Source organism: Oncorhynchus nerka, linkage group LG3, assembly GCF_034236695.1.
Source record: "Oncorhynchus nerka isolate Pitt River linkage group LG3, Oner_Uvic_2.0, whole genome shotgun sequence".
In the NCBI taxonomy this organism is placed as follows: domain Eukaryota; kingdom Metazoa; phylum Chordata; class Actinopteri; order Salmoniformes; family Salmonidae; genus Oncorhynchus; species Oncorhynchus nerka.
Window position 1 is genome coordinate 124444 of NC_088398.1, and position 20075 is coordinate 144518.

General features: G+C 45.3%; 1 protein-coding gene across 1 annotated transcript in view; it reads left to right on the forward strand.

The window, feature by feature from the left end:
- Positions 1-16361, forward strand: part of LOC115127329 (protein FAM171A1-like) — a 70017-nt gene extending 53656 nt beyond the window's left edge. The window contains exons 4-9 of the mRNA XM_065006659.1: positions 1048-1206; positions 1847-2023; positions 10378-10494; positions 10937-11051; positions 12009-12120; positions 12464-16361. Of these exons, the coding sequence (XP_064862731.1) occupies positions 1048-1206; positions 1847-2023; positions 10378-10494; positions 10937-11051; positions 12009-12120; positions 12464-14068 (2285 nt within the window). The 3' untranslated portion in view covers positions 14069-16361. The remainder of the gene's footprint in view (positions 1-1047; positions 1207-1846; positions 2024-10377; positions 10495-10936; positions 11052-12008; positions 12121-12463) is intronic.
- The last annotated feature ends 3714 nt before the right edge of the window (positions 16362-20075 follow it).

The window sequence follows — 20075 nt, forward strand, 5'->3', positions numbered from 1 at the left end:
GGGATGGGGAGAGGGGGAAGAAGGGATGGGGAGAATGGGGGAAGAGAGGGGGTGGGGGATGAGGGAAAGGGAGAAGAGAGGGGATGAGGGAAAGGGGGAGAGGCTGGGAAGAGGGGATGGGGAGAACTTGGGAAGTGAGGGGATGGGGAGAATGGGGGAAGAGGGGATGGGGGGAAGGGTGCAATGTCCATTATAGATGGAAGAAAAGAGAGGGAACTCTTAGGAGGGGAAGAGGATGAGGAGGGGCTTTTTGGATTGGCACAATAACAGACCTCCTTCAAAACTGGACATTCAGTTCAATAACAGACCTTCAAAACTGGACATTCGGATCAATGCCAGACCTCCTTCAAAACTGGACATTCGGATCAATGCCAGACCTCCTTCAAAACTGGACATTCAGATCAATAACAGACCTCCTTCAAAACTGGACGTTCAGATCAATACCAGATCAGGTGCACTGAAGGCAGAGGATACACAGAGCTAGAGAAAACACACAGGCACGGCTGCAGCGGTGTCTCATTGCCCAGGAATGTACACTCACCACAGTGGAAACACTATGACATCATCGCGAAGCCCCACTATACAAACTTCTCTTTAACACACACAGTCTTGTTTAACTAACCTTGTGGGGACACAATTGATTCCCATTCTAAATCCGAATTTCCTTAACCCCTAACCATACACCAGCACCATCTCCTAACCCACAACCCCTTACCCCAATACTAACACTAATTCTGGTATTGCTGGTATTTTGGCCCATTCCTCCATGCAGATCTCCTCTAGGGAGAGAGAGAGGAAGGGTGGCAGAGGGAGATGGAAGGAACTGATTGAGTAAAAGAGAAAAACCATTAGAAAGCTGAGATGTAATATGGAGGAGTAAAAACAGTGATGAGAGGAGAGAAGGCCAGCATCCATATGGCGTTCATCACACATCTTCCAGACATTCATCTGACGAGCTACAAGGGTTACAGGGGAGATGGACACCAAGGAACACTGGATCTAAGTGTGTGAGTGGTTCCTGACCCCCCCCCCCTCTTTCCTCCCCAGGATCGAGGGGTCAGTCCTGGGTTCAGTTCCAGCGTCGAGCCCTGAGCCTCCCTCCCAACTCGTCCTACAGCAATCTCACTGCCCTGCTGACTGTGGCCAACAACCCCAACCACATCCAGCACTTCCCCTACCTACAGGGCCTGGGGGGCAATGGAACAGGTACCTCCACTGGGACTGGGACAGACTGGGACCAGACTTAGGTGGAATACACTCTTGGTACCATTCCATTGGCGCCGTTGTATCCGACAAACTAAATCAAGTATTTGACATATGGATGAGGGGTGGATGGGGTGAAGGGAGGAGGGGGATGAAGGGTGGGTGGGATAGAAGACATGAAGGGCTGGTGGGGAGTGTGTGGGGGCAGGTGGGGTCAAGGGAGGGATCACTACACCTCTCCTCTCTCTCTCTCCCTCTCACTACACCCCTCCTCTCTCTCTCTCTCTCCCCCCCTCTCACTACACCTCTCCTCTCTCTCTCTCCCTCTCACTACACCTCTCTCTCTCTCCCTCTCACTACACCTCTCCTCTCTCTCTCTCACTACACCTCTCTCTCTCTCTCTCCCTCTCACTACACCTCTCCTCTCTCTCTCCCTCTCACTACACCTCTCCTCTCTCTCTCCCTCTCACTACACCTCTCCTCTCTCTCTCTCTCTCTCCCTCTCACTACACCTCTCTCTCTCTCTCTCTCTCTCTCCCTCTCACTACACCTCTCCTCTCTCTCTCTCTCTCCCTCTCACTACACCTCTCCTCTCTCCCTCTCACTACACCTCTCTTTTGGCTCTCCTCTTCTCCTCTAACAGGAAGTGAGCGTAGGTTTGAGCTGACTCCAGTGGCGGCCATCTCTGTCCACCTATTTGCCAGCGAGGGGGTGGAGCTCCAGGTGAACTGCCCAATCAGCATCTCCATCTCTCTACCGGCCAATAGCGGCCTGAAGGAGAACCAACACATCCCAGCCTGGAGGTTCGACCCCAGTCTAGGTGAGTTCATACACACACACACACACACACACACACACACACACACACACACACACACAGCTTTTCAGTTTTTCTGAGCAGGGAGCAGATTTACTGTGTTTGGGTCCAGAATTCCTCCCCTCGGAACCTCTAATCAGTAGGGTAAGGTACGTGTTGTGTGTGTCTACCCTTCTGCATCCTTCATCAGTGGGATCTATGTTTCCTGAAAGTTAATGGGATGTGTGTATCTCCGTCAGGCTGGGAAATGCATCACTACATACTTTTTTTTAAAGGAACTGGGGGGAAAAACCGTACCAGAGTGCAACACACACACACACACACACGCACACACACACACGCACACACACTGTACAGTGAGACGGGAGATTACAGTGGGGCAGAGTTATGAATGGAATAATTGAACTTTCTAAAAGATTATCTGACATATTATTGGACGTAACGCACCGTATTAAAACACACATCAAAACACAGTACTTCTTGTTCCTGATTACATCCACATCACAAGATTGGTTAGGAAATGTAGCCTAACCTGTTTGAAAATCCCTCCCTCCCCTCTCTCCCTCCCTCCCAAGATTAGTAGAGGTGTGGTCAGCCGTAGATCATTGACTCAGACAGCAGTGGAGTGATTTAGGAGGGTAGCCAGAGTCAAGCTCAGTCAAGCTGAGGTACACACACACACACACAGATATACACACACACACAGATATACACACACACACAGATATACACACAGATATACACACACACATACAGATATACACACACACATACAGATATACACACACACACAATCACACACAGTACTGTACCGAGCCCAGCACAGCCATGTTCTCATGAGGAGTCAACTCTCTCACTGGGTGACCCTTTACATGATTGACATTAAAAGCCACTGTTCCCAGGATGCCTTATAGCCAGAGGGTATGTAGCCTTGTGTCAATACACGCACACACACACACGCACGCTGTATGGTTAATATTTCCCAGAAACATCCACCTCTGGTCCTCTGTGTTTTAGTCCACTGTTTCCCTAGCAACCCCCAAATAACAAACCTAACAGACCCGGGGCTTTAATAGAGTTTCTCCAGTGACCAGTTTGTGTGTTTGTGTGTGTGTGCGTGCGCGAGCGAGTGTGTTTGAGATTTCTCCAGAAATATTTCTGCCTGATCATTCTTTCTCCACACAAAGAAGCCAATGTTAGGAGGGACTGTGTTGTTGTCTAGGCTTGCACATGGAGAGGGGATAACACACACCAACTCTCTCAAACACACACACACACACACACACACACACACAACAACTCTCTCTCACACACACACACACACACACACCAACTCTCACAGACTCATACACACACCAACTCTCACAGATGCATACACACACCAACTCTCTCTCACACACACACACACACACACACCAATTCACACACACACCAACTATTTTGCTCACACACCCACACACACACACCAACTCTCACACAGACAAACAGATGCTTGAGCACACACATAGCAACTCGCGCGCACACACACACACACACACACACAGACGCTTGAGCATACAGACCCACACAGACTTGGTGAAACCTGTTCTGCTAGTTTAACTGACAGCATGTATTTTGTTCTGTGATGTTGTAGAGTACTGAGCTGAATGATGTCACATACTGTTAGAAAGGAGCTGGTTTACCTCTGTGTTTATGATGTAAATACCATCCAGTTAATGATGTAACTACCATCCAGACTCAATATATTACAGAGAGAAGTTAATGATGTCAATACATTACAGAGAGAAGTTAATGATGTCAATACATTACAGAGAGGAGTTAATGATGCCAATACATTACAGAGAGGAGTTAATGATGTAATTACCATCCAGACTCAATACATTAGAGAGGAGTTAATGATGTAATTACCATCCAGACTCAATACATTAGAGAGCAGTTAATGATGTAATTACCATTCAGACTCAATACATTACAGGGAGGAGTTAATGATGCCAATACATTACAGAGAGGAGTTAATGATGTCAAGACATTACAGAGAGGAGTTAATGATGTAATTACCATCCAGACTCAATACATTAGAGAGGAGTTAATGATGCCAATACATTACAGAGAGGAGTTAATGATGCCAATACATTACAGGGAGGAGTTAATGATGTCAAGACATTACAGAGTGGAGTTAATGATGTAATTACCATCCAGACTCAATACATTAGAGAGGAGTTAATGATGCCAATACATTACAGAGAGGAGTTAGTGATGTCAATACATTACAGAGAGGAGTTAATGATGCCAATACATTACAGAGAGGAGTTAATGATGCCAATACATTACAGAGAGGAGTTAATGATGTAATTACCATCCAGACTCAATACATTAGAGAGGAGTTAATGATGCCAATACATTACAGAGAGGAGTTAATGACGCCAATACATTAGAGAGGAGTTAATGATGCCAATACATTCGAGAGGAGTTAAGGACGCCAATAATTACAGAGAGGAGTTAGTGATGTCAATACATTACAGGGAGGAGTTAATGATGTCAATACATTACAGAGAGGAGTTAATGATGTCAATACATTAGAGAGAGGAGTTAGTGATGTCAATACATTAGAGAGAGGAGTTAATGATGCCAATACATTACAGAGAGGAGTTAATGATGTCAATACATTAGAGAAGAGTTAATGATGCCAATACATTACAGAGAGGAGTTAATGATGCCAATACATTACAGAGAGGAGTTAATGATGTCAATACATTAGAGAATAGTTAATGATGCCAATACATTACAGAGAGGAGTTAATGATGCCAATACATTACAGAGAGGAGATAATGATGCCAATACATTACAGAGAGGAGTTAATGATGCCAATACATTACAGAGAGGAGTTAATGATGCCAATACATTACAGAGAGGAGTTAATGATGCCAATACATTACAGAGAGGAGTTAATGATGCCAATACATTACAGAGAGGAGTTAATGATGCCAAGATGCCAATACATTACAGAGAGGAGTTAATGATGCCAATACATTACAGAGAGGAGTTAATGATGCCAATACATTACAGAGAGGAGTTAATGATGCCAATATATTACAGAGAGGCGTTAATGATGTAATTACCATCCATACTCAATACATTACAGAGAGGAGTTAATGATGCCAATACATTACAGAGAGGAGTTAGTGATGTCAATACATTAGAGAGAGGAGTTAATGATGTAATTACCATTCATACTCAATACATTACAGAGAGGAGTTAATGATGCCAATACATTACAGAGAGGAGTTAATGATGTAATTACCATTCATACTCAATACATTACAGAGAGGATTTAATGATGCCAATACATTACAGAGAGGAGTTAATGATGCCAATACATTACAGAGAGGAGTTAATGATGCCAATACATTACAGAGAGGAGTTAATGATGTAATTACCATCCATACTCAATACATTACAGAGAGGAGTTAATGATGCCAATACATTACAGAGAGGAGTTAATGATGCCAATACATTACAGAGAGGAGTTAATGATGTAATTACCATCCATACTCAATACATTACAGAGAGGAGTTAATGATGCCAATACATTACAGAGAGGAGTTTAGGATGTCAATAGATTACAGAGAGGAGTTTAGGATGTCAATAGATTACAGAGAGGAGTTTAGGATGTCAATAGATTACAGAGAGGAGTTAATGATGTCAATACATTACAGAGAGGAGTTAATGATGCCAATAATTACAGAGAGGAGTTAATGATGCCAATACATTGCAGAGAGGAGTTAATGATGCCAATACATTGCAGAGAGGAGTTAATGATGCCAATAATTACAGAGAGGAGTTAATGATGCCAATACATTGCAGAGAGGAGTTAATGATGCCAATACATTGCAGAGAGGAGTTAATGATGCCAATACATTGCAGAGAGGAGTTAATGATGCCAATAATTACAGAGAGGAGTTAATGATGCCAATACATTGCAGAGAGGAGTTAATGATGCCAATACATTGCAGAGAGGAGTTAATGATGCCAATACATTGCAGAGAGGAGTTAATGATGCCAATACATTACAGAGAGGAGTTAATGATGTCAATACATTAGAGAGGAGTTAATGATGTAATTACCATCCAGACTCAATACATTACAGAGAAGAGTTAATGATGCCAATACATTACAGAGAGGAGTTAATGATGCCAATACATTAGAGAGAGGAGTTAATGATGCCAATACATTACAGCGAGGAGTTAATGATGCCAATACATTACAGCGAGGAGTTAATGATGCCAATACATTACAGCGAGGAGTTAATGATGCCAATACATTACAGAGAGGAGTTAATGATGCTAATACATTACAGAGAGGAGTTAATGATGCCAATACATTACAGAGAGGAGTTAATGATGCCAATACATTACAGAGAGGAGTTAATGATGCCAATACATTACAGAGAGGAGTTAATGATGCCAATATATTACAGAGAGGAGTTAATGATGTCAATACATTACAGAGAGGAGTTAATGATGTAATTACCATTCATACTCAATACATTACAGAGAGGAGTTAATGATGCCAATACATTACAGAGAGGAGTTAATGATGCCAATACATTACAGAGAGGAGTTAATGATGCCAATATATTACAGAGAGGAGTTAATGATGTCAATACATTACAGAGAGGAGTTAATGATGTAATTACCATCCATACTCAATACATTACAGAGAGGAGTTAATGACGCCAATACATTAGAGAGGAGTTAATGACGCCAATAAATTCGAGAGGAGTTTAGGATGTCAATAGATTACAGAGAGGAGTTAATGATGCCAATACATTACAGAGAGGAGTTAATGATGCCAATACATTACAGAGAGGAGTTAATGATGCCAATACATTACAGAGAGGAGTTAATGATGCCAATACATTACAGAGAGGAGTTAATGATGCCAATACATTACAGAGAGGAGTTAATGATGCCAATACATTACAGAGAGGAGTTAATGATGCCAATATATTACAGAGAGGAGTTAATGATGCCAATACATTACAGAGAGGAGTTAATGACGCCAATACATTCGAGAGGAGTTTAGGATGTCAATAGATTACAGAGAGGAGTTAATGATGCCAATAATTACAGAGAGGAGTTAATGATGCCAATACATTGCAGAGAGGAGTTAATGATGCCAATACATTGCAGAGAGGAGTTAATGATGTCAATACATTACAGAGAGGAGTTAATGATGCCAATACATTACAGAGAGGAGTTAATGATGTCAATACATTAGAGAGGAGTTAAAGATGTAATTACCATCCAGACTCAATACATTACAGAGAGGAGTTAATGATGCCAATACATTACAGAGAGGAGTTAATGATGCCAATAATTACAGAGAGGAGTTAATGATGCCAATACATTGCAGAGAGGAGTTAATGATGCCAATACATTACAGAGAGGAGTTAGTGATGCCAATACATTACAGGGAGGAGTTAATGATGCCAATACATTACAGAGAGGAGTTAATGATGCCAATACATTACAGAGAGGAGTTAATGATGCCAATACATTACAGAGAGGAGTTAATGATGCCAATACATTACAGAGAGGAGTTAATGATGCCAATACATTACAGAGAGGAGTTAATGATGCCAATACATTACAGAGAGGAGTTAATGATGCCAATACATTACAGAGAGGAGTTAATGATGCCAATACATTACAGAGAGGAGTTAACGATGCCAATACATTACAGAGAGGAGTTAACGATGTCAATACATTACAGAGAGGAGTTAACGATGCCAATACATTACAGAGAGGAGTTAATGATGCCAATACATTACAGAGAGGAGTTAATGATGCCAATACATTACAGAGAGGAGTTAATGATGCCAATACATTACAGAGAGGAGTTGATGCCAATACATTACAGAGAGGAGTTGATGTCAATACATTACAGAGAGGAGTTAATGATGTCAATACATTACAGAGAGGAGTTAATGATGTAACTACCATCCAGACTCAATACATTACAGAGAGGAGTTAATGATGTCAATACATTACAGAGAGGAGTTAATGATGTCAATACATTACAGAGAGGAGTTAATGATGCCAATACATTACAGAGAGGAGTTAACGATGTCAATACATTACAGAGAGGAGTTAACGATGTCAATACATTACAGAGAGGAGTTAACGATGTCAATACATTACAGAGAGGAGTTAACGATGCCAATACATTACAGAGAGGAGTTAATGATGCCAATACATTACAGAGAGGAGTTAATGATGCCAATACATTACAGAGAGGAGTTAATGATGCCAATACATTACAGAGAGGAGTTAATGATGCCAATACATTACAGAGAGGAGTTGATGCCAATACATTACAGAGAGGAGTTGATGTCAATACATTACAGAGAGGAGTTAATGATGTCAATACATTACAGAGAGGAGTTAATGATGCCAATACATTACAGAGAGGAGTTAGTGATGTCAATACATTACAGAGAGGAGTTAATGATGCCAATACATTACATAGAGGAGTTAGTGATGTCAATACATTACATAGAGGAGTTAGTGATGTCAATACATTACAGAGAGGAGTTAATGATGTCAATACATTACAGAGAGGAGTTAATGATGTCAATACATTACAGAGAGGAGTTAGTGATGTCAATACATTACAGAGAGGAGTTAATGATGCTAATACATTACATAGAGGAGTTGGTGATGTCAATACATTACATAGAGGAGTTAGTGATGTCAATACATTACATAGAGGAGTTAGTGATGTCAATACATTACAGAGAGGAGTTAATGATGCCAATAATTACAGAGAGGAGTTAATGATGCCAATACATTACAGAGAGGAGTTAATGATGTCAATACATTACAGAGAGGAGTTAATGATGTCAATACATTACAGAGCGGAGTTAATGATGTCAATACATTACAGAGAGGAGTTAATGATGTAACTACCATCCAGACTCAATACATTACAGAGAGGAGTTAATGATGTCAATACATTACAGAGAGAAGTTAGTGATGCCAATACATTACAGAGAGGAGTTAGTGATGCCAATACATTACATAGAGGAGTTAGTGATGTCAATACATTACATAGAGGAGTTAGTGATGTCAATACATTACAGAGAGGAGTTAGTGATGTCAATACATTACATAGAGGAGTTAGTGATGTCAATACATTACAGAGAGGAGTTAGTGATGTCAATACATTACATAGAGTAGTTAATGATGTCAATACATTACAGAGAGGAGTTAATGATGCCAATACATTACAGAGAGGAGTTAGTGATGTCAATACATTACAGAGAGGAGTTAATGATGCCAATACATTACATAGAGGAGTTAGTGATGTCAATACATTACATAGAGGAGTTAGTGATGTCAATACATTACAGAGAGGAGTTAGTGATGTCAATACCATCCAGTTCACGTCTGAACAGAGTTCATGATGACGTTCCTACAAATTCTCACAAAGGACTAGTACTAATGTAAAGGTGACCAGTATTGACTCTGTGTGCATGCTTGCGTGTGTTTGTGTGTGTGTTTATATGTGTGTGTGTGATGCCTTACAGCTAGAAGATACAATACACTGATGTAAAAGGTCATCCAGTGAGAGTTGACTCCTCAAGAGGACAGGGCTGTGCTGGGTTGGGCTGTTTCTGTGCTTGGTCCATGGGGATCGATGACACTGTGTGTGTGTGTGATGCCTTACAGCCAGAGGATACAATACACTGATGTAAAAGGTCATCCAGTGAGAGTTGACTCCTCAAGAGGACAGGGCTGTGCTGGGTTGGGCTGTTTCTGTGCTTGGTCCATGGGGATCGATGACACTGTGTGTGAGGGAGGGAGGGAGGCGAAGCGTTTCATAAAGATGCTGAGTCACAGGCATTTCTCTCCTTCTCTTGTTTCTCTTTCCCCCTCCCTGTACATTAGTTCTTCCCTTCTAATTGGGTTGCATCAGAGCATCTATAATAGACAGAGAATCCCCTGCAGAGACCACTATTGCACTGTCATAGCCCCTCTCATACACAGATCTTGGATCAGCCTACATACCACAAATCCTTATCATACCAATGGTGACGAAGTAAAAACTGACATTAGATCGTTGTCCAGGTCGTGTTACATCATCTTACACAATGACTGTGTCTGGCTATGTTATGATGATTCTAGCTCATATGGCTCCTGGCCAGTGTGAGTTATGACTGTGTCACTGCGAGTCTGCTTCCTCCCAGTGGTTGGCTGGAGAACTGCAGCAGCACAGTGACTAGACCAAAAGCTTTACACTAATTGACTGTGTTTGAAGAGTATATCTCTAACTCTCTCTGTGTTTGTTTGTAGGGGCCTGGTTGAAGAGCAGTCTGGGCTATGTCCAGAGGGAGGGAGACCAGCTCAGCCTAACCTACATCGCCCCTCAACTGGGATACTGGGTGGCTGCCATGTCCCCACTAGACACAGGTACCAACACACACCATGTCCCCACTAGACACAGGTACCAACACACACCATGTCCCCACTAGACACAGGTACCAACACACACCATGTCCCCACTAGACACAGGTACCAACACACACCATGTCCCCACTAGACACAGGTACCAATACACGCCATGTCCCCACTAGACACAGGTACCTACCAACACACGCCATGTCCCCACTAGACACAGGTACCTACCAACACACACCATGTCCCCACTAGACACAGGTACCTACCAACACACACCACGTCCCCACTAGACACAGGTACCTACCAACACACACCACGTCCCCACTAGACACAGGTACCAACACACACCATGTCCCCACTAGACACAGGTACCAACACACACATTTAAAACAGGTAAAACTTCCTCTGTGAATCGTAAAAAAAAAAAAGAAGAAGAATGTGTCTGTTTCTGCAGGTCCGGTGGTGGCAAAGGACATCAGTACGTACCACACAGTCTTCCTATTGGCCATAATGGGAGGCATGGCTGTCATCCTCCTCTGCCTGCTCTGTCTACTACTGTACTACTGCAGGTCTGTCTGGATCAATGGACTTCCCTGCTGACTGTCATAAGTGTCTTGTGCGTGAGTGAAGCAGTCTTGAGTTTCTACAGGACTGTCTTCTCTTTCCTCCCCCCTTCTCTCTCTCTCTCTCTCTCTCTCTCCCTGTCTCTCTCTCTCTCCCTGTCTCTCTCTCTCTCTCTCTCCCTGTCTCTCTCTCTCTCTCCCTGTCTCTCTCTCTCTCTCTCTCTGTCTCTCTCTCTCTCTCTCTCCCTGTCTCTCTCTCTCTCTCTCCCTGTCTCTCTCTCTCTCTCTCTCTCCCTGTCTCTCTCTCTCTCTCTCTCTCTCCCTGTCTCTCTCTCTCTCTCTCTCTCTCCCTGTCTCTCTCTCTCTCTCTCTCTCCCTGTCTCTCTCTCTCTCTCTCCCTGTCTCTCTCTCTCTCCCTGTCTCTCTCTCTCTCTCTCTCTCCCTGTCTCTCTCTCTCTCTCTCCCTGTCTCTCCCTCACTGTCTCTCCCTCACTATCTCCCCGTCTCTCTCTCTCTCCTGTCTCTCTCTCTCTCTCTCTCTCCCTGTCTCTCTCTCTCTCTCTCTCCCTGTCTCTCTCTCTCTCTCTCTCTCCCTGTCTCTCTCTCTCTCTCTCTCTCCCTGTCTCTCTCTCTCTCTCTCTCTCCCTGTCTCTCTCTCTCTCTCTCTCTCCCTGTCTCTCTCTCTCTCTCTCTCCCTGTCTCTCTCTCACTATCTCCCCGTCTCTCTCTCTCTCCCTGTCTCTCTCTCTCCCTCACTATCTCCCTCTCCCTCACTATCTCCCTCTCTCCCTCACTTTCTCCCCGTCTCTCTCTCTCTCCCTGTCTCTCTCTCTCCCTCACTATCTCCCTGTCTCTCCCTCACTATCTCCCTGTCTCTCCCTCCCTGTCTCCCTGTTTCTCTCTCTCTCCCTGTCTCTCCCTCACTATCTCTCCCTCACTATCTCCCTGTCTCTCTCTTTCCAGGCGTGGTTGTGTGAAGCCTCGTCTGTCCCAGCGGAAGCTGACTCTGTCGTCTGGTCTGAAGGGCAGTAAGAGAGACCAGTCCACCTCTATGTCCCACCTCATCAGCAGCGAGGTCAGTCAACATCCAGGCCAGGGACCACTGGTCTCTTCATACAAACATGCTTTCTCCCTTTGGAACTGCACTTTGCCACTGCACTTTGCCACTGCACTTTGGAACTGCACTTTGCCACTGCACTTTGGAACTGCACTTTGCCACTGCACTTTGGAACTGCACGTGCACTTTCTATTGTTATAATCACAGCTAATATTCTGTTGAGTTTTTTCACTTTTGTGTTAGTGTGTATTGATGGTATTGTTCCCTGTGTGTTCTGTGTATTCTGTTTGAAGAGCATGTTAGATTATGGCATAGCGCTACTGTCTGTGAAACTGACACTAATACCTTATCACATCTCTAGGTTCATTTGGAGCTGGTCTCTACGACAGCAGAACCCGACATGACCACACCCATGCTCAAACCCTCCTCCTACGATCGCCATGACCTTGTCTCCCATGGCAACCACAGTCGCATGTCTCTAGGAAACCACAGCCGAAGTCGTCATGGCTCGTCGCTAGGCAACCTGACGCCGCGCAGCAGAGACTACCGTCAGTCTGTGGAGACGTTCCCGTTTAAGTCAGCCCTCTCCGCCGGGACGGATGCCGGCTACCGCCAATCATACACCTCTATCTGCTCATCCATCAATCAGCTCCCAGATAGACTTTCCTCCTCAAATCAGGTGCAGGTGTCGACAAGTCAATTGAGTGGTGTTGGGGAGGGCGGGACTAGTGTGCGTGAGGCTACCTCGCCCTGCTCCCCACCTGTCTCCCCTATCAGAGGGGAGGGGTGTGAGCGCAGACCCCCAGACTACCTCCTGTCCCGGTCTGTGGACCACCTGGGCTCCCTGCCCCTCTCCCTCCCCAGGCCGGGCCAGCTGCTGTGCTGTGGCTCCGTGGACCTGCTGAGTGGAGGAGACGGTTACCCCAGGAGGATCCGGCCCACCCTGGTGATCCCAGCCCACTACATGCGCCTGCCGGGGGAGCACCCGCTGTGTGGCCAGGCCCTGTTCTTACAGACTGACCAGCAGAGTGACCTGGAGACCATCCAGGCTGAGCTCAACGCCTCACACTCCCAGCAGCCCCTGGGGCAAACACACGCCGATTATGCTATCGCCTCAGCCAACCAGGGACAAGGAGAGGGGCAAGGGGAGTGGAGCAGCCTATCAGAGTCCCTGTCTATCCCGACAGCACTTGGGGAGTCTGGGATTATGCAAATGAACGGCGAGGACACGCTATTGGCTGAGAGGAAACTGATGGAACTGCGGGGAGGGAAGCCCCTCACACACCCGCGCGCCTGGTTCGTCTCATTGGACGGTCGTTCTAACGCCATCAGACACTCTTACATAGACTTGCAGCGGGCTGGGCAAGCCAAGGGGAATCCAGGTGGAGGAGGTAGCCATGGTAACAACAGTGGTGGTAGACATGTCAACGGAAACGACGCAAGTCTGGACTCCGGGGTGGACCTGAATGAGCCCAGAGCAGGGCGGAGGGGGAGGGAGGTAGAGAGGAAGGTAGGAGAGAGGGAAAGAGAGAAAGACAGAGAGAGGGGGAGGACAAAGAGCGGCCCTCCTGCCATGGCCTACACCAAGCTGGTATATGTGGATGACCTGGAGGGGGAGACTCCTGAGTGTAGCCCCCAGGACAGCCCTTTAGGTCCAGGGTTGCAGAACACACAGGGACATCAACAAGTAGAGGAGGAGGACAGAGGAGAGGAAGAGGAACACAGAGGAGAGGGGATGATACAGGAAGAGGCTCCTTCACCCCTCTCCTCCCCCTCATCCTCATCATCCTCCTCCTCTCCACCCCCACTCACAGAGACCGAGGGCGTGGTCTTCAGGACTGAGCATGACCAACCGGCCCTATTGTCTGTTGCTCCTGACGACCACGGAGAGGAGGAGGAGGAGAAGAAGAGCCCCTGGCAGAAGAGGGAGGAGCGCCCCCTATTGGCAGTCTTTAACCTCAAATAACCTCTGACCCTTGAACTATAACTTTACTTCCCCTCCCACCACCCCACCCCAGAGTGACATGAAGAAGGATTGGCCAGCTATAGATCCAGATCATTCAGGAAGTACATCTGCACTGGGAGCTAAATGGAACTCCATACATTCTAATGTTTAATCCTTCCTGTGTATAATCATAGCCCCACACTACATGGACAGGCCACTGACTAGACATGCCATAGAGACTTTGTCTGAGTGATACTGATGCACTCCTGAACTAAAAACAAACTTAACAACGTCAGAGAACATGTAATGCACAACTGCTATGCCTTTAGTAAATTAGCTGTGTCAGCAAAAAGGGGCTGTAGAATAAAGTAAAAGCAATATGGCGGATGTCTACTGGCAGGTCTAGGTAGAAGGAGTAGTAGTGTTTTCAGATCAGTAACTAGGACAGGATATACATACAGCAGGAAAGGAAGCTACTCTAATGTATAATGCTGCCCAGAGGCACAGATCTACGATCAGTTTTCCCCCCACAAGTCTTAATCTGGGCGGCAGGTAGCCTAGCAGTTAGAGCTGTGGGCCAGTAACGCAAAGATCGCTGGTTCGAATACCCAAGCCAAGACGGTGAAAAATCTGTCGATGTGCCCTTGAGCAAGGCACTTAACCCTGATTTGCTCCAGGGGCGCCGTACTACTATGGCTGCATCTATCCAGTGTATGTGACACTAAAACATATTTGGTTAGGTTTCCATTTCCAACGTTAGGGTACCTTAGTGTGTGTGTAACTTCAGTTTCCCATCCACACGACTGGTGAATCAGATAATGGGATACAGCCCCCTCTGTTGGTGACTGTTGATATTGCAGCACTCTACCAGTGAGGTTTTATATGAAGGTTTTGTGTGTTGAACCACTGACTTCGGCATACTTTGCTCTGAACGGCTGGCTATGCATCACTTTTATACAGTTGCTTGAGATGCCTTGTTTTGTAATTTTAAGTACTCTGTGATTTTAGTTGCCAAACTATTTTACTCATACGTTTATGCTATTTTCTACTCATATGTTTTATCGTTTTTTTCCCTTACTGTAAGTAAAGAGTTTTAACAGACACACACCCAAGCCTTTTCTCTGAAACCAAACCGCATCCTGACGTTTGGAAACCACTATAATCGACTTCCTCGTTTTCCAAGTGCCTTTGAACAAGTTGACTCGTACACATCAGTTGATCAGTTCAGCTAGCTATTTATTTCTCCTCTCCCCTGTTGAGCTCTAACCCTCCACTACCTCATCCCTCTCTCCTCTCCTCCCTCTGTCCCTGGCAGACGGCATGCAGCAACCCCCTCTCTCCTCTCCTCCCTCTGTCCCTGGCAGACGGCATGCAGCAACCCCCTCTCTCCTCTCCTCCCTCTGTCCCTGGCAGACGGCATGCAGCAACCCCCTCTCTCCTCTCCCCTGTTGAGCTCTAACCCTCCACTACCTCATCCCTCTCTCCTCTCCTCCCTCTGTCCCTGGCAGACGGCATGCAGCAACCCCCTCTCTCCTCTCCTCCCTCTGTCCCTGGCAGACAGCATGCAGCATCCCCCTCTCTCCTCTCCTCCCTCTGTCCCTGGCAGACAGCATGCAGCAACCCGCTCTCTCCTCCTCCCTCTGTCCCTGGCAGACGGCATGCAGCAACCCCCTCTCTCCTCTCCTCCCTCTGTCCCTGGCAGACAGCATGCAGCAACCCCCTCTCTCCTCTCCTCCCTCTGTCCCTGGCAGACGGCATGCAGCAACCCCCTCTCTCCTCTCCTCCCTCTGTCCCTGGCAGACGGCATGCAGCATCCCCCTCTCTCCTCTCCTCCCTCTGTCCCTGGCAGACAGCATGCAGCATCCCCCTCTCTCCTCTCCTCAGTCACAAAGGGAGGATGCTGTGTGGCAGTAGCTAGATTGTTTATTGACTTTTGCATCTGCCTCTGTGTGCCAGTGTGTGGGCCCGTCTCTGTCTGTACTCATGTCTTTCTGCACAAGCATGTGCCTGAGTGTTCATATCTGTGCGTGCAGACAATATACTGCAGGTTGTGTGCGTGTGTGTGTGTGTGTGTGTGTGTGTGAGCATATGATATCTGAGGCATTACAGTGTATATAGTTCTCTCCTCTACATGTTGACATGTGAGCTAGTGTTGTGAATGACCCCTCATCCTCTCTCTCGCTCTGTACTCCATCACCATAGTAACCACTCTGGGAGAGTACTGTATGTTACTGTTCCATCCATTCTGAATGTATTAACTGGTTGCTTGTATTATAATTTACGCTTATTATTCTGAATAAAGAGACAAACTGGACTTCTGCATCTTCTGTGTATGGTTTAGCACTAGTCTAGAGACTATAGAGCAAGTTTGGGTGTAGTAGAATTAAGGAGAACATAATTGAGTCATCCTCTGTAGATCAATGTCAAATGCTTTAGGGTTAGACTGTATCCAGATGCATGGTTCACGTTAATGTATCTGATAACTAAAGCAGTAGTCATGGCTACATGTTCTACATTACTGAACCACACAGGTTCAGAGAGAGAGATTGACAGCTTATGGTAAAGCTTTTCATTCCCTTATGGTTGACCTATCAGTTTCCATTAGGCTTGTCAGATTTCATGCTCCTTTTGACGGATCTGTATATAGACAGGAAATCAATCAACATCTTGCTGACTGGGAGAACCTGACTCCCCCCTCAAGGCCTTACCGGTTACTAAGGGTGGATTTCATGGAGGGCGGCAGGGTAGAGCGTTGGACTAGCAACCGGAAGGTTGCAAGTTCAAACCCCCGAGCTGACAAGGTACAAATCTGTCATTCTGCCCCTGAACAGGCAGTTAACCCACTGTTCCTAGGCCAGAATTTGTTCTTAACTGACTTGCCTGGTTAAATAAAGGTAAAATAAAAATAATAATGGCCAGAGAACCTGCAGCTCAGCCGTTTCCCCCTGATTTCAGTAGCTGACAGACGCGCTCCATAGTGTGGCAATGTTGATGTTATTTAAAAAAAAATATATGATGGAAATGTTTGATCTATGCTATAGTCAAAAGTTTGGACACACCAATGAGTAGATGTGTCCAAACTTTTGACTATAGCATAGATCAAACATTTCCATCATATATATTTTTTAAATAACATCAACAAGATGTCAAAACACATGGAATCATGTAGTAACCAAAAAAAATGTAAACAAATAAAAAATATTTTATATTTGACATTCTTCAAAGTAGCCACCATTTGCCTTGATTGACAGCTTTGCACACTCTTGGCATTCTCTCAACCAGCTTCATGAGGTAGTCACCTGGAATGCATTTCCAGTAACATGTGTGCCTTGTTAAACGGTAGGGGTGGTATACAGAAGATAGCCCTATTTGGTAAAATACCAAGTCCATATTATGGCAAGAACAGATTAAATAAGCAGAGAGAAACAACTGTCCATTATTTTAAGACATGAAGGTCAGTCACTCTGGAGTAGTTCAGTCGTAAAAACCATCAAGTGCTATGGTGAAACTAGTTCTTATAAGGACTGCCACAGGAAACGAAGACCCAGAGTTACCTCTGCTGCAGAGGATAAGTTCCTTAAGAGTTAACTGCACCTCGGATTGCAGCCCAAATAAATGCTTCACAGAATTCAAGTAACAGACACATCGCAACATCAATTGTTCAGAGGAGACTGCGTGAGTCAGGCCATCCTGGTCCAATTGCTGCAAAGAAACCACTACTAAAGGACACCAATAAGAAGAGACTTGCTTGGGCCAAGAAACACGAGCAATGGACATTAGATCAGTGGAAATTTGTCCTTTGATCTGATGAGTCCAAATTTGAGATTTTTGTGAGACACAGTAGGTGAACGGATGATCTCCATGTGTGGTTCCCACCGTGAAGTTGGGAGGAGGAGGTGTGGGGGTGCTTTGCTGGTGACACTGTCTGTGATTTATTTCGATTTCAAGGCACACTTAACCAGCGTGGCTACCACACCATTCTGCAGCGATACGCCATCCCATCTGGGTTACGCTTAGTGAAGTGAAACTATAATTTGTTTTTCAACAGGACAATGACCCAAAACACACTTCCAGGCTGTGTAAGGGCTATTTGACCAAAGAGAGGGACGGAGTGCTGTATCAGATGACCTGGCCTCCACAATCACCTGACCTCAACCCAATTGAGATTGTTTGGGAAGAGTTGGACTGTAGAGTGAAGGAAAAGCAGCCAACAAGTGCTCAGCATATCAAATCAAATTTATTTATATAGCCCTTCTTACATCCGCTGATATCTCAAAGTGCTGTACAGAAACCCAGCCTAAACCCAGCCAGGCTGTGTCGGGTGGAGATTATAACAGAACATGGCCAAGATGTTCATAGATGACCAGGATGGTCAAATAATAATAATCACAGTAGTTGTTGAGGGTGCAGCAAGTCAGCACCTCAGGAGTAAATGTCAGTTGGTTTTTCATAGCCCATCATTAAAAGCATATCTACCGCTCCTGCTGTCTCTAGAGAGTTGAAAACAGCAGGTCTGGAACAGGTAGCACGTTCGGTGAACAGGTCAGGGTTCCATAGCCGCAGGCAGAACAGTTGAAACTGGAGCAGCAGCACGGCCAGGCGGACTGGGGACAGCAAGGAGGAGTCATGCCAGGTAGTCGTGAGGCATGGTCCGAGGGCTCAGGTCCTCCGAGAGAAAGAGAGAATTAGAGAGGGCATACTTAAATTCACACAGGACACCGGATAAGACAGGAGAAGTACTCCATGTATAACAGACTGACCCTAGCCCCCCGACACAAACTACTTCAGCATAAATACTGGAGGCTGAGACAGGTAAATCCTTGAAGACTGTTGTAAAAGCATTCCTCTTGAAGCTGGTTGAGTGAATGCCAAGAGTGCAAAGCTGTCTTCAAGGCAACGGGTGGCTACTTTGAAGAATCTCAAATATAAAGTATATTTTTATTTGTAAAAAAATTAATAATTGGTAACTACATAATTCCATCTGATATTTCAAGTTATGTCTTCACTAATATTCTACAATATAGAAAATAGTAAAAATAAAGAAAAACCCTTGAATGAGTAGATGTGTCCAAAATGTTGATTGGTATATACAAACGTTTTTGAACACCCATTCAAGTTAGTGGATTAGGCAATTTCAGTCACACCCGTAGTTGACAGGTGTATAAAATCGAGCACACCGCCATGCAATCTCCATAAACAAACATTGGCAGTAGAATGGCCTTACTGAATATCTCAGTGACTTTCAACATGGCACTGTCATAGGATGCCACCTTTCCAACAAGTCAGTTTGTCAAATTGCTGCCTTGCTAGAGCTGCCCCGGTCAACTCTTAAGTGCTGTTATTGTGAAGTGGAAACATCTAGGAGCAACAACGGCCACACAAGCTCACAGGACTGGATTTCTGAAGAGTGTCTATCCTTGGTTGCAACACTCACTACCAAGTTCCAAACTGCCTCTGCAAGCAACGTCAGCACAAGAACTGTTCGTCCGGAGCTGGGTTTCCATATCCGGGCAGCCGCATACAAGCCTAAGATCACCATGCGCAATGCCAAGCGTCGGCTAGAGTGGTGTAAAGCTCGCCGCCATTGGACTCGGGAGCAGTGGAATCGTGTTCTCTAGAGTGGTGTAAAGCTCGCCGCCATTGGACTCGGGAGCAGTGGAATCGTGTTCTCTAGAGTGGTGTAAAGCTCGCCGCCATTGGACTCGGGAGCAGTGGAATCGTGTTCTCTAGAGTGGTGAATCACACTTCACCATCTGGCAGTCCCACAGACCAATCTGGGTTTTTCAGATGCCAGGAGAAGAACCCTACCTGCCCGAATGCTTTGTCAACTGTAAAGTTTGGTGGAGAAGGAATAAGGGTCTGGGGTGGTTTTTCATGATTCAGGCTAGGCCCCTTAGTTCCAGAGAAGGGAAGTCTTAATGCTACAACATACAATCACATTCTAGATGATTCTGTGCTTCAAACTTTGTGGCAACCGTTTGAGGAAAGCCCTTTTCTGTTTCAGCATGACATTGCCCCTGTGCACAAA